General features: G+C 46.4%; 1 protein-coding gene across 1 annotated transcript in view; it reads right to left on the bottom strand.

Annotated features, from left to right (window-relative positions):
• Positions 1–4,470: 4,470 nt before the first annotated feature.
• The window catches only part of CSMD2 (CUB and Sushi multiple domains 2), a 575,319-nt gene continuing 564,027 nt past the window's right edge, over positions 4,471–15,762 (bottom strand). Inside the window, exons 66-71 of the mRNA XM_064493786.1 lie at positions 14,335–14,496; positions 12,430–12,542; positions 10,782–10,869; positions 8,540–8,678; positions 8,149–8,364; positions 4,471–6,684 (exon numbers count right to left, since the gene is read on the bottom strand). Coding sequence (XP_064349856.1) covers positions 8,205–8,364; positions 8,540–8,678; positions 10,782–10,869; positions 12,430–12,542; positions 14,335–14,496 — 662 coding nt within the window. The 3' untranslated portion in view covers positions 4,471–6,684; positions 8,149–8,204. The remainder of the gene's footprint in view (positions 6,685–8,148; positions 8,365–8,539; positions 8,679–10,781; positions 10,870–12,429; positions 12,543–14,334; positions 14,497–15,762) is intronic.

The following is a 15,762-nucleotide window of genomic DNA, read 5'->3' as shown; positions in this document are numbered from 1 at the left end:
ATACTGTAACGGAGCAGGACCCTACTGTCATCAGTGACCACCTGATACCTGTAATGGTGTTTGCAATTGTGTAACTAAATGATGGTTTAAAGGGCTTTCCTCATGCTCTTGCTGACCAGGGTTGGGCTGGAGAGGAGGGAGGCTTGGGTGGTCCACCCAACCCCCTCATGGTGCTGCTGTGTGCAGGGATCATGCTCAGTGCCCGGCTTTTGCCCCCAGTGACCTCCTCTTGACCCCTGTGCCCTCCTCTTAAGCCGTTGTGGTTTCCTTGTATCCTGTTGTTTGAGCTGCAGGCCTCAATCTGCAGCAGGAGGTCCCAGGCCTCAGCCTGCTTAAAAGGCTAAAAACATTTGTCAACCTGACTTTAGCACAGCTTTTTCTCTAGAGCTCTCTTCCATAGACCCCATTCCTATGCATCCTTTGTTCCAGGTAGAAGAATAGTAAGAGTCCCAAAGCTGGAGGTGGACTTCATACCCAGCAGAGGGAAGGGGACCACTACATCTGCAAAAATTTGTTTGCAACAATTTGTTATCCTGTATGCGATCTCTGTGGAAACTAGCTCCACCCCTTGAACTCTTGGATTTTATTATAAACCCCTCTGCCTTCTCTCCCCATTAGGCTCACAGTCTTAGAAGCATTAGGCCACTGTGACCTCCTTTGCCTGGCAAAGAAATAAAGCTGCCTTTTCTACTTCATCCAAAACTCTCCTTAAGTCTCAACTCAGTAAACAGGATACGGAGGCCATGTTTTGGCAACAATATTATTTTATGTTGTATTTACTTTGTGCATTTTGTTATATTTACTGGTTCTCTCACAATGTGATACTCTGGGTACTTTGAAAATACATGTATTAATATTTAGAATAGTATGTATTTTTATTTGAGTGATTTTCTATATACTAATACGTTTATGTAATACCCTTAGTCCTCTTTTTCTCTATTTATGTCCTTGCTATTTTATTAGCTTTGTATCAGTGGTTTTTCAATGGAGGGAGGGTATGCGTGTATGAGTGCCAGTCTTGCTCCCCAGAAGACATTTGACAGTGTCTAGAAGCATTTTGGTTGTCGCAGCTGGGGGAGGGGAGCTACAAGCACCTAGTGGGTGGAGACCAGGGTAGCCAGTGCACAACTTATAATGTGCAGGACAGTCAAGCCCTACAAGAAAAAAGCATCAGCCCCAAATGTCAATATTGCTGAGTTTTGAAAAATCCCTCCTTATACCATCATTTGGCTCCCCCCTAATATTTATGTGGCAATCAATGAGTTCCTGTTACAGCCCCCTTTTCTCTCCCTATTAATAAATTATATTATTTCCACTTTGTTAGACATATGACATTTACATTTCTTTATCTCCATCTTCATTTTAGATTTCGATATAATCAATTATCAATGCCAGTCCTTTGGCTGAAGTTTTCCAGTTATCACTTGGTTGGATAAAACTTGTCCTCCCATTAGATTTTTGACGAAGGGCTCCTGAGTAAAATAGCACCAAGTTCTTAAATATCTAATACTGTATTTTCATCGTCTTGATGCTTAAAAAAAGTGAAAACATTGATTCGGTCCTGTTTTGCTTTGTGTGTTGCTCTTAAGAAATCGAATGACAACCCGATTTTCTTTCCTTGCAACTGACTTAATTTTTAAACTGGATCACGAGAATGTTTTCTTTTTCCTTATAGTTCTGCTGGGCTATGTCTCAGAATTGCCTGTTCCTGGATAATTTCCCCAGAACATGGTGGGACTTCCAATAAATAGGTTAAAGATTTTCTTTTAGCTCTGGAACGTTTACTTAGCATATAACTATATATATTAATTCTGTTCTGTTATTTATATTTCCTTCTTCAGGGACTCCTATTGCACATAAATTGGTTTATCTTCGTCTGTTGTCTATGCGTATCCTTTTTTGCTCTTTATTGATTTTTGTTTTCTTAAATGCTTTAATTTTCTTCCACTATGCCCTTTATTATACTTTCTGTGTCTAGTATTCCTCGGACACTTCACAGGTTGGTCTTAATTTCTAAGATATGTCCTTTTTTGGTAAGCTCTCATTTCACTTCTTCCTGCTATAAGTCCATTTCTATTCTGAGTTTTTTAATTTCTTATTTGTGTTGTACTGTAATATTTGCAACTGGCTGTTTAATTATATTTAATGTTGAAATTCTTTTTAAAAAGTATTCTCCTTTGTTTATCTTTTGGGGGAGTGTTTTCATTAGCTAAAATGTTTCATTACTTATTTTCTGTTTTATTCTTATAGAAATGTTGTAGATGTGTTGAGTACCCTTTTTCTGCCTGTGATAAAATAAATGTATAGGATTTTTCTAGACCAGCGATAACAGGTGATCCTATTGGAGTGAGGGATGGAGTGACTTGGGTTATTTGCTTTGTTAGTTCAAGGGCACTCTCTTTTGTTATTGGGTGATCTAGGGACAGTGTAGCTTGTCTCACAGGCACTGTCCCCTCTATCTATGTCCTTAGGCTTATGAAAGCCTGTCCTAGCATGATGTTCGGAAGTGTTCCTCACTCTGAGGGGTGTCTAGAAATTGTAATTTATTGTAAAGTGGATGTGGGGAAAATTTACATTTGGAACTCAGATTTAATACTTGCTACTTGGCGCTCCCAGCTTCTAATCCAGCAGTTGCCTGTGTTTTACAACAGTTCAGTTCCTAACCCTGAATCCTAGCCAAGCTACCTAATGTCCCTGATGGGAGGGTGGGGTCTACCCGGCTGGTTCCCTGTGGACAGGAGATAAATACAAGATGTTATGTCCCAGATGACATGATGCCTTTTTTAAAACTGGGAAAGTTCATATAAATCTGATGATTCAGGTGATCGAGGGACAAGGGGGGCCAAGATGCAGTGCGAAAGTGAAGGGTAGTGGGAGTCAGGAAACAGAAGGCAGTCTGGGTGAATTTTCCATATAAAATGATGACTCCTAATAGATATTTAATTTGGAGAAGGAGGCTTCTAGCTCTCGTCAGTCTTTCCTTTTCTCCCTCACTCCTTCTTTAGTGGCTTTTCCTCCTGGATGGTCCTCCTGATTTAGCCTTTCTCTGCTGTAGATTTCCTGTTGCCCAAGCCCACCTGCCCTTTAGGCTACAAATCCTTTGCACTGACCGCCTCAGTCCAGGCCAGGCCAGGCCCCATCCCCGAAGGGGAGCAGCTTCTTTGTCCCCAGGATCCTGCCCTGAGCTGACCTGGGCACCACTATAATTTAAAATTTTATTTATTGTTATTTATGCCATTGTATGTATATACACATACACATTGTCTTGATCCTTTAATCCACTGACAGACACTTAGGTTATTTCCATACCTTGACTACTGTGAATAATGCTGCCATGAATGTGGTAATGCAGATATCTTTTCAAGATAGTGATTTTATTTCCTTTGGATGTAAAAGTGGGATTGCTGGATCACATGGTAGTTCTATTTTTAATTTTTTTGAAGAACCTCTACACTGTTTTCCATAGTGGCTGCACCATTTTACATTCCCACCAATAGTACACGAGGATTCCAATTTCTCTACATCCTCACCAACACTTGTTATTTTCTGTGGGTTTTTTTTTTTTTTGATAGTAGTTATTCTAATGGATGTGAGGTGGATATCACTGTGATTTTGGTTTCTGTTTCCCTAATGATTAGTGACGTTGAGCATCTTTTCATGTGCTTGTTGGCCATTTTATATCTTTGGAGAAATGTCTGTTCAAGTCATTTGCCCATTTTAAAATCAGGTTATTTGTTTTTGTTGCTTTGGTTTTGTTGTCGTTGAGTATAGGAATTCTTAATATATTCTGGATATTAATCCCATATCAGACATATGACTTGCAAATATTTTCTTCCACTCCATAGGTTGCCTTTACTCCGTTGTGTCCTTTGATGTACAGATGTTTTTAATTTTTATGAAGTCCAACTCACCTATTTTAAATTTGTTGCCCATACTTTTGGTGTCATATCCAAGAAATCACTGCCAAGTCTAATGTCACAAAGCTTTCCTATATTTTCTTGTAAGCATTTTATAGTTTTAGGTCTTCTGTTTAGATATTTGATCCATTTCAAGTTAATTTTTTACATATAGTGCACTATCAATCACTTTGCTGGGGGTTCCCAAAATGTAGCAGAGGCAACACAAGTTTAAGAAAGAGATGTCCACATTTCTACCCTTGGCTTTTAGTCGCAGATGTGTCTTTCCTCTCCTTCCGCAACAAACCCTTGCCCCTAGCCATGACAAAGGCCATAAAAATGTAAGAAAACCAATGCAAAAATTTATATTTTATTTGAATTCAAAAAATTTAAAATTGCTTTCAAATTCAGGAAAGTACCATAATAATGCAGGACCCCAGGGAGGAAGCCTCATATACAGAGACAGATAAATTAAATGTATATACTGCAGACAAGCCAAGGTGTGTAGATTACATATTTACAGCACTTGATGTTTTCTGAAAACCATATTTATACATTTTATTACATTTACAAAAAAGGCTTCCACTACCGTTTACCTACAATAATGAAAAAAAATTTACACCTTTTTTTCTTTTCTTTTTTGGTACTGTACAAACTTTGTATAATAAAAATATATCTCTGTACAAAAGATTTTTTTGTTTGTTTTTGTTTTACTTTTTTTTTTTTTTTCCTCATGGGATGGTGGTGGGTATATGGTGAGAACGGTGGGTGAAGGGCCTAGTCTGCCCTGGTCGCTTCCAAGCCTCTGGAGGTGGAGAGAAAATGCCAGAGGTGGGAAAGGGTAAAGCACAGCAGAGTGCTGTGTGCCCCACCAGCATGTGCTCCTTGGGCATCTCCTGGGACTTCACAGCGGGACACAGGGGAGGGGCAGAGGTGGGGCTGAAGGAAGATTCCACTGGTTGGTCTCAGAGGAGCATAATAAGAAGGGGGAAGGGAGCAGCCAAAGAGCTTCCTGCACTTGCTTCCAGAAAAAGAAAGAGATGAGCGTGTGAGTGCGTTTGTCTGGACTGGCCCTCTCGCCCAGGGATGCTGTGACCTGGAGCGGTGCGGGCAGCTGGGCCCCTGGCACGGCCAGACCCAGCTGCATCTGCTGGAAATTGACACCTCTCACTTTAGCCCACCTTCATGGTTCCAGCTCAGAATATGCTTACAAACCGGGCATCCCCACCACTCCATTCCTGCGTGCTTCTATCTGTCATTTCAATATGCGTTATGAACATCTGAGGCCAGCCGGTCACATGTGCACAGGGGCTAAAGCCCGTGGGGACCTTCCCGAGGACAGAGAAAGCGGCTCTAAGTGCCACAGTTTGATTTCTAAACTCATTAGCTTCTCAGCAATACTTACATGGAATTCATCAATGACTCAAGCACGATGAAACTCAAAATAAATCAAACCTACTTGCAAGGAGTTGGAGCGAGTGTGACTCACCCACCTCATTCTTTTCAGTCAGTAGCTCCTAGGTCCTGTCTGCTATGGCAGGGTCCTGCGGGGAGCCCAGGGGCTGGCACCAGCTCCAGGAAGCCTGGGGCACTGGGTCCTTGCCCTGATGCTGCCAAGGTGGAGAGAATGGAACCCAGAAGGACACATGGGTCCCCTGCCTGGCCCAACAGCCCTGGCCACAGTTCTACTTAGAGATTCATCTGCTCCCCCCAGTCTTTGGTCCCCCTTTGAGACATGGGTTTCTGGCAGCTGGTGTAGTAGACTTTGGAGTCAGACCCGTCTGGGTTTGTAACCTGACTCCACACTTACTGTGTGGGTGACGTCTCTTTACTTTTCTGGGCTTTTGCTTTCTCATCCATCCGGAATCAGATGTTCTACATTCTGGGGTTGCTGGAAGGTCTAGAAATGATACACCTAAAGTGTCAGGCACAGAGAAGAAACTCAATACATGGCACCCATTATTGTTTGGACCTTGGGGCAGGCTCGCTTTCCTGGCCCTTCCCTCACCTCTCCGATGCCTGCAGACTTGGTGTCCCTGTTTGGGCCAACTCTCTTGTTTCTCTTCTCTTTGTCAGTTGACGGTCAGACTTGACCTTGGGCTCATGGCCGGCTTCCTTCCCTTACCTCCCCTGACGTGCCCTACTTTTTCAGTGTTACCTTCGACCTAGAATGCCTTTTTATTCACTGGTTTAGAACTCAAGAAAATTACGTTAGAAAAAAATAAAGAAACTGATTTCCAAACTATTTCTTAGGATTGTTTTCTGCCCTTGGGGTAATCCCCGCTGGCATTCTGCAGCCAGGACTGTCCGTTTACAGACGGCTGGTCTCTGGGTACCCACCGCCCGCCTCGAAAGGCATCCTGCTAACACAGCCACTGTGTCTGCACAAGAGGGGTGGGCATGTTGGTTTCCAGGCCGATGGGCCTTATTCTCCTTCACTTCTTCTCTGTGTTTGTGGGGAGCAGGGCACGGGACATCTTTCATACCCATTTCTCTTTTTTAAGCTTCTGTGGTCTCTTCCGTAGGACTCAAATGGAGGAGAGGTGTGTGTTTGTGTGTGTTCAGGCCCATCCACACACGTGCACACCCACAAAATCCTTTGCTAGTTTAGATCCATAACTTCCTTCCCCCAGTCCAGGCGGAGTGGGAGTCCTCTCCAGGGTGGCAGTGCGGATGGTGGCAGGGCGAGGGCCCAAGTCCCAGCGGTAGCAGACACGGGTGGAGAGACGGACGAAGATGGGCACTGGGCACTGTGCTCAGGGGAGCTTACTTCCTGTCCCCTGGAGAACTGGGAACACAGATCACACCAGAGTTTGTAAAAGAAGGGGGACGGCGAGCAGAAGGTAAGAGAAAAGAGGCAAAGCGAAGGGTTGAAGGGGGAAGAATGAAAGACAGTTAGTTGCCTTGATCTTATCTTTGATTTTTAATCTTCCCAAACTGAGGGTGGGAGTGTAGGCAGGGAAGGGACGTGGAAGAATACACATTTTCCTAAGGTTACTTTTCTCCCAGGCAGGGCCGACTCACCTGTTACCACAGGAGACCCACGGCTGCTACACTTTTACAGGCCCAGAAAAATGTTTTTCAGTTTCTTCCAAAATCAGAAGGTAAAAAAAATGAATATAATAAAAATGGCCATGGAATAATGAATCCAGCCTGGATTCTTTTCATCTTTATAACAACAGAGTTGTAAAGTATCTTTGTTAAGATATTACTCAAACAGAGGAAGGGGTCCATGCAGGTCATAACACAGCCCTGCTCCCAAGCGCCCTACTCACTGACCCCGCAGGCCTCAATGACATCCCTGTGTGGGGTTTATTTTAATTTCAGCCATTAGCTCTTGTGAAGCATATCACCTTGCCACTCATTTAAAATGTATGTGTGTCTATTCAGTGTGGATTTTCATGCATCTTTTTCCAGAGCCAAGCAACCCATTCTCTGTGCTCCAGGTCTGCGGGGGGTGGGGGGGGGGTGGGTGGGTGTCAGAAGTGGGCGGGGGGCCCTCCGGGAGAGCCTTGGGCTGGGCGGGATGCTCAGGTGCCCACTGTTGGGTCAAACATCAGTCTAGATGTTGCAGTGAAGGAATTTGTTAGATGTGATTAACATTTAAATCAGTAGGCTTTGGATAAAGCAAATGACCCTCCCTAATGCAGGTGGGCCTCACCAATTAGCTGAAGGCCTTAAGAGACAGGACTAAGGTCCCCTTGACAGAAAGGAATTCTGCCTCTGGACTCAAGAGCACAACTCCTGATGGAATTTCCAGCCTGCAGGCTTGCCCTTCAGACTTGCCAGCACCACAGTCACTAAGCCAATCCCTCTCCCTCTTTCTTTAAGTCTATATATACCACATAAATATGTATACGTGCAATATGTCCATATATACTCCCCCTAGATAGATAAGTGTATGCATATTTGTATGTATTTAAGTATGTATGTCTCAAGAATTCTGACTAATATACCTACTGGGTGTATTTGCTGAGCTCAATGGCTAAGAGCACATTCTTTGGAGCCGCCTGCCTGGGCTTGGATCCTGGCCCTGCTACTTGTGAGCTGTGTGATCTTGGTCAAGTTAACTCCTTTCTCTGTGCCTCAGTTTTCCCATCTGCAAAGCGGGTAACCACAGTCCCGGTCTGAGCTGTGGGGCGGTGCCTCCGTGGCTGGCACGTGGCAGTGCTAGTGCACGGGCCCTCTTACTGGCCGTGTCTGTTGTGGGGGGCTGTCCCGGGTGCACGGCCACCTCCCACCCCCCTCTCACCGGCTGCCGGAGGCGGGGCTCTCGGTGGCGGAGGCGAGGGCAGCCAGGCCCGGGGGCTATACCGCTGTGCACACCGTGCTGACTGTGAACTCCGCCTCAGTGGCCATGATGTCTGTGGGCTGGATGTTGCGGTCGTACATGGGGTTCTCAAACGTGGCCCGGACATTCGTGTTCTCGTGGCCAGCGTAGCCATTGAAAGGAACTTTGGGTCTTCTCCTGGGAATAAGAGAGTGTAACCCAGATGTCAAAAGAGGAGAGACTCAGGTCTCTAAGGGGGGGGGGGGTTCAGTCTTCCCTTCAGACGTTTGCAGCTCTGAGCCAAGAAGCCGCCGGGAGGGGGTCTGGCAGCTGCCCTGTCACCTCCCATTCCCGGGCCTGTCCCTTCACTCACCTGTGCTTGTAGAGATAGAGCACAAAGCCCGCAATGATGAGGGCGATGAAGGGCACCAGGATTGCAGCCGCCACCGAGCTGCTGTTGGAAGCAAAGTGGCGGCCGATGGACTCGGGGTCTGACTCCAACAGCCTGAGGTCTGCAAAATCCCAAAGCAGAAACCTCAGGTCAGGCACAGTGGCTGCCACGGAAGGGGAGGCTGCGGCTGGGACACTACCTTCTCCAGCTCATTAGGAAGAGGCCTGATGCCCAGAGCACCACCACCCCCACCTGCCTTCCACATGCACTTGGACATCCCCCTGGAGAAGGGTCTCAAGTGTGCAGGTCAGTCCCAGGGAAGCCAATCTACAGGAGAACCTGAAACGGGGTCCCAGAATAAAATCTTAAAAGAGTGCAGCCCTTTAGAAGTTTCAAAATGTCTTTTGGCCATAGGAGCCTTTTATCCCATGAAACCTTACAAAGAAGCCAAAATATGAAACAGACAAAGGTGGAACTGTTAAGCAGTCAGATAGAAATGAGCACTGGGGAGGGGGAGAGGAAGGGGAAAGGAACAACTCAGAAAGGGGGAGAGGAAGGGGAAAGGAACAATCCCTATGTCTGCAAGCAGGATAAGGAACTCCAGAGATTTTTACTTTCTCTAAATGAGGGCCAGCAAAAGAAGCCAGTTAAAATCAAAATGCTGCAGCTGCGTATGAGAGAAGGCCCCGGTGTAACTTGACCCAGTGCTCATTATAATGCAATTAACATTGCAGTTTGAGCCCCCACTCATAGGTTTCTCTGTGTAGCTTCAGGGGTAAAAACCTGCCCCAAAGGGGATGGGCGTGCCAGAGCACAAGGAACCGGAGTTGTCAATCAACCTAAGCACAAGGAACCTGAGCTGACAATCAGCTTGATCACTCAAAGAACCTGAGCAGTTAATCAATCAATCACAAAAATGGCCCTAAGCCAGGATATAAGACAGAAAAACAAAGGATCGGCGCCATTTTTCCTCTCCTGGATTGGCCCGTCCTGTTTTCGGGAGTGTACTATCTTTTACTACTTTTTTACTTTACTAATAAAAATCTTGCTTATATCACACTGTCTGTCTCTCATTAAAAATTCTGTTTTTTTTTTTTGGGTGACTAAGAACCAAGGTAATTCTTATTTCCCCTTTCCCGGTAACAGAACTGCTCTGGTTGGGGTGGGAGAGGGGGTGCTGAAGCTTCTGCCTCGGGAGGGTCCCTCTCCTCCCTGCCCCCTCCCTCCCCAAGACTGGGAGGGTTCTGTAGTCCCCTGGACAAGCTGGGACCCCTGTTAAGTGCCCCACCTAACTGAGGGGGCTCTGCAAAGGGACCGGTCTGCTCTGGGAGGCTGGGAGTTAATTGTGAGACCAGGACAAGAACTTGGGTTTCCTGAGGTCTCTCTGGTGTGCAAGGCTGAGTATTTGAAGGGCTGCTGTATGGAAGAGGAAAGGCTCTTTCTTTATGCAGCTCAAGAGGGCGGAGCTCAGAACAACTCTGAGGAGGAGCAGGGTGGAGTGGGAACCTGATTTCCACTTGAGACAAGGAGAAGTTTTCTGAAGGTCAGAGCTGCGTGAAAACACAAGGTACTGCCTGGCAGGCAGGCGGAGGCAGGACGACTGGTGGTGTCAGCCCCGGGGTGTACAGAGCTGGCGCTCAAGCCCCCATGCCTGCCTCCTGTCTCCTCCTGCACTGCTTCTGAGAAGTCAGAACACGGCCCTTCCTCCCATTAGAGGCTCCGGGTCAAGGCCAATCTCTGGAGTAAGATTGCTTGACTCTGATGCAGGCAGGGCACAAAGATGCCAGGGAAGAACTAGGGAAGGAAGCCTCCTTGCAGCTCAGTTTTCTCATCTGAAAATGAGGACAGCAACACCAGTTTCCCAGGACTGAGGGAAGACTCCCCTGAGAGCAATGCTCGGGGGGTCTTGGGGATGCCCCAGGGCTGGCCAGATAGTGTTGTGGGGACATATCTGAGACCCAGTGTCCCTTCAGCTGGGGGCTCTCAAGTCTAGGGTTGAGCATGAAACTGTTTGGTAAAGGCAGAATGTATGCATTGTGTATTGTCCTTGTTTCCAGGGAGATATTCCTCCGTGGCTTTTATCAGAATCTCAGAGGCGTCCCTGATCCAAAAGAGGCTAAGAACCCCCGTCTTAGACTGCTGAACTCCACCAATCCCCACCCTCCATCCCCACATGCTGGTTTCTTCCCGCTGAGCTCACACCCCAGGGACAAATGCTAGTTACCAAGTCTTTGAAAGCCGAACTGCCCGAAGCCTTGGCCTTTGACAGAGCCTTGGTAGATGAAGGTGCCTCCGGAGGACTCTGAGGAGACCTGTGATGGTGGCAGCAGAGAGAGTGAGATGGGAGGCATGCTAGAAGGAGCTGGAAGCCCTGCCAGCCAGGCCAGAGACACGCTCCCAGGTACACGCTGCCAAACGGGCTGGCGTCACCCCCACCGACATCGACTCCCTGCCTACACCCAGGCCGGGATGGAGCACGACCGAGGTGCTGGGGTGGGGCAGGGGCACCCACTGCAGACTGAACATACTTTGGAGGGTTCATTCCGGTTCCAATAGCTATTAATTTTGAGGGGCGGGGACTTGGAGACTGAACTGCTCCGTGCTCCCTCTGCCCCTGCCTCGTGATGCTCATGGACCAGACACAGACATGCAAATCTGTGGGCTGGGGGCTGCTCAGCTGAGGGCGTGCTTTGAGGATGCTTGTGCTACTGGTTTCCCTTCCAACTCATGCTCCATCCCAGGGTGCAGCCCTCTGTCTGTTATGCTCTAGGCTGACCTCCCCTCCCATCCCCCCAGACATGTCCTGGGGGACACAGAAGTGGGCCTGATGGTTGACTGTTGTCCCAGGCAGTTGCTCAGCTGTTCCTGGCCCTCTGGAGCTCCATTTACATCTAACACTCTAGCTTCAGCTCCCAACTTTGACCCTTGTTCTCTGACCTCTGGCCACCGTCCCAGCATGATGGAGTTTGTTGTCCTCCTGCTACTGATGCTAGCCAAGCCTGGAATACCCAAGGGGGTCCACAGGATACTCCTGAGAATCCCAAGAAATGGACCCCATGTGCCCAACCTTGGAGAAGCCACTTGCTTCTTCTTAGATGTTTATAAGCAGAGTCACTAAATCCACAGTCCTCTACCAGCCCGTACCACCCACGAGGATGCACCCTGACTCCTCAGCTCTCTGCTCCTCTGGCTGCAAGACCTCTTCCTCCTTTCCACCCCTCCTCTTTCAGCTCCAATTTTCCAAGTCAGGGAAGCTGAGGATGTGACAGGTGACTGCTCTATTCCCCTGTCTGTGAAATTAGAAGGTCTGGGCAAAGCAGTTTCACTGGGGACCTGGATTCCACTTCAAGAATGCCCTTGAATGTAACAAGTCTTTCCCACAAGGGAATGCAAAAGAGTTGTCTCCTTTTCCCCAGGTCCTGGTCCCTTGAGCGGTGCTAAATGGCACACCACGTGCATCCTCAAATGTGAGAAGATGCTCAGTGTTCATCAGGGACTCACCAGCTCCTCCGGGCTCCCATCACCACACCACGACCTTCAACTTGCTTGAACTTACTCTTGTCCAGCTGACCTCCATTTCCTTGCTTTCTGCTCAAACATCAGAACCTGCTTCATCTTGCTCAGATGTCCTGAACTCTGCACTCTCAGCCTCTGGTCGTTTTTATCTTTTCCTTTGCTCGCTTCACTAGCAGATGAGGACTTCCTTGGTCCCAGTCCTCGCCCCACAGAAAACCTCCTCCCCAGTCTCCATGTTGATCCTAACAGTTCCCACCACCTTCCTCCCCTCCTCCTCCCTGCCAGTGATCTGGGAATCAGGGATGGGGCAAGGGCACAGGGAGGTCAAGGACTGAAGGAGATTTTGCTGAACTTACATGCCCATCTAAAGCCCACTGGTCATCTTTAAACTTATTCACGAAGCTCTCCACAGGCCCTGTAATCTGGTAAACTTGGAGGAGGAGATGGAAATCTTCTCTCCTGTAAACTCCTGGGAAAAGAAAGTTCAGTGGGTACACTTGAAAGATTTGGGAAAATTTCAAAACCCAGATTTGGGGGTCTGTGGGTGTGAGTGTCTGTGTGCAATTTCACGTGCAGATGTTGATAGAAAAATCCCATGTATAATTGGAATTGGGTAAGTATCGTGTGGCCTGTGAGTGTGCGTGGGCTGGATGTGAGGGCACACAAGAATGTGCACATGTGGTTAATGAACAGCAGGATTACTGCCTGGTGGTTGTGCTCCTGACTACACCTGACTTCCTCTGAGAATAAAGGGGATAGGATTTTGTACATGTTAATGGGTCAGTAAAAGCATGGATGTGCTTACAAGTCAGTGGCTGCAGGAATGCAGGAGGGGGTGTATCCAGGTGTATGTACATGGGCTTAGGACAATGTCTGAGAGCAAATGAGTGACTACGAATGCTCAGCTGTGTGTGTGCACACATGAAGGAGTGGCTAGGACCGCCTGTGGGGTTGCATCTGAGTGTGTACAGTCCTTCCCTCGTGCATTCACTGACCTACCTATCTAGTCAATGAACACTTGTTTTCTAAGATATTTAGTTTTTCTGAGTATAGAAAATTTGAAAATTGGGGACATCTTGGAAAATGCAGAGACGCATGAAGAAAGAAAATTTCCTCTTGATCCCACTTCTGAGAAATAACCCCTGTTAATGTTTTGGTGTCATTACTTCCAATTTTCTTTCTTATGAATATATATATTTTTTCCTTTAAAAACTGGAGTCACCACAGACATAGGAAACAAACTATGATTACCAAAGGGGAAGGAGGGGAGGGATAAATTAGGAGTTTGGGATTAGCAGATACACATTACTGTATATAAAATAGATAAACAAGGACCTACTGTACAGCACAGGGAACTATATTCAATCTCTTTTAATAAGCTATAATGGAAAAGAATCTGTATATGTATATATGTATATATTTGTGTAACTGAATCACTTTGCTGTACACCTGAAACACTGTCAATCAACTACTCTTCAAAAAAAAAAAAATCCCAGTAAAACAGGGAAAAAAACTGGAGTCACATTCTAAATGCATTATGGTGGGTATATTTCTTCCCAAATTGGCATAATATTTTATCCAGCATACACAATTATCTATTTCTTTTTAGACAGTTTCTAATCCCCAGTTTTTATGTAATACAAATAGCTCTGTAATGTGAACATTCTTTATTCATAAATGTTTCATTTCCTCTATAACCATTTCTCATGATAAAAATTCTTAGAAGTGTAATTAATGGGTCCAAACATTTTCATGGTTCATGGTACAGATTACTCCCTGGAACGGCACTGTTTTATACTTTGACCAGCACTGCATCAGTACCTTCCATGGACCAGCACTAAGGGTTGTCGCTTAAAAAAGAAGAATCTTAGTCGGGTAAGTGAAAAGTGACATTTTGTGTTTACTTTTTTTTTTTTTGGATTATTGCTAAAAAATATTTTTCCATTTGTTTATTAACTGTCTGTACTTTGACTTCTGGGAGTTCTCTGCCCATATTTTTGTTCGATTTTAGGGCTATCAGTCTCTCTTTATTTGTAAGCATTCTCTGTATGTTCAATTTATTAATGTTTGGCATTTAACCAATTCCCTCTAGTCTGTGGTGCTTTTATAGTGGAAACAAAGAAGAATAGACACTCCCTCTTCCCCCTCCTGCCAGATGAGGCTGAGCCTTGCGTGACAATACAATGAGTAGACTCATCCTTGAAAAGACTGTGGCGCACCCAAGCTCACCCCCTGCAGGCTTTCCCGGAGGCATGCCTTACCAGCCAAGTGCAGCTCCACACCACTGTGGTCAATCATGGTGGCATTGACCTTGCTGTTGATGACCTGGAAGCCAGTCACTCTGAGCATGGCTGGCTGTTTCTTCCCCTGGTACTCATAGGCCCCTTTCCATAGGGAATTCTTAGCAAAAACATCCCCAGGAACTAGAGGAATTGAGAAACAGATGTGAGAGGGACCCTCATGTGCGCCGGTAGAATTGAGGACACCTGGTGACTGATCCCAGTTCCCTCCCTGAGATTATCTTCCCCAACACCTAGCATGGGGGAGGTGGTGGGGTGCTCTGGCCCCCTCTGCGTCTCAGAGTGGATGGGTGGAGGGAAAGAGAGAGGGGAAAAGTGGGTAAGAAAAAAATGAGAAAATGAGTAAGAAAGAGAGATGGAGAGAGAGAGAGAGAGACAGAGGCAGAGAGAGACAGAAAATGAACTAAAGGGAAGAAAGAGGACAGAAGGGGTTGAAAAGATGGAGAAAGCAAAAAAGAAAGAGAGAGACCGATGTCAGTATCACATGGTAGACAGGAACTTGGGTGAATGAAGTCAGGCAGACCTGGATGCTCATCCTGGCTGTCACTTATCAGTTGTTGGATCATGTGTAAGAGCCTCAACTTCCTCACCTGTACTGGGCACACCTGGAGTTCTGTAAAGCAGGTCAGTTCTCCACTCACCTCATCAGGGCTATTATAAGGGCTAAATGATTGTGCCACACGATGCTGGGCACATAAAAGCACATCATGAATATTAGCTACTAAAATTATTATGTATCCTTATAATATTCTCTAAGGAGAGTGTGAGGATCCGTATTTTAATGAAAGGTAAACCGAAGCTCAAGGGGTGAAGCTTATTCGTCCAAGGACACAGCTGGTCAGTGACCAAAATGGAACTTAGAACTGAGTATGAGGCCAAATCTAGTCTTCTTTCTTGTATAGTACACGTGTTAATATAATAAATAAAAGTATAAGGTTCACAAAAGGATATGATAGTCTAGAATAGTTGTGCACTGGTCAGGCCACACCTGTAGTTGTGTCCAGTTCTGGACGTCACACTTTGAAAGACACAATAATTGTCTTAAAATCGTAACCGTTTCCAACAAGCTCCCCGGGCAGGGCCTGGGTCTGTGTGTCTGTGTGACCAGATACTGGCCGGCCCTGTACCAGGAGGGGTTGGGGTGATCAGTAACTCCAGAGCTCAGCGCTCTGGATGTGCTTCTCAAATGCCTTGGCTCTCTCTTCTGGATGTGGTTTTTGCTTCCTTCAAGCTCACTTCCTCCTAAGGTCTGCCTTGGGTCGGGAGGTGGGTGGGGAAATCTGCTGGCCTCCATGGAGTTTTTAGGCCGTTCCTTTGAATTCTCAGAAACTCATGTGCACGTTTCTGGGTAACCAGGTGAAGGAAGCAATACCAGTTTCCTGAGTCAAA

The sequence above is a fragment of the Camelus dromedarius genome, chromosome 14 (genome assembly GCF_036321535.1).
Source record: "Camelus dromedarius isolate mCamDro1 chromosome 14, mCamDro1.pat, whole genome shotgun sequence".
NCBI classification, from domain to species: domain Eukaryota; kingdom Metazoa; phylum Chordata; class Mammalia; order Artiodactyla; family Camelidae; genus Camelus; species Camelus dromedarius.
Note: the sequence above shows the minus strand (reverse complement) of the source record. Positions and strands in the feature narration are given on the sequence as shown.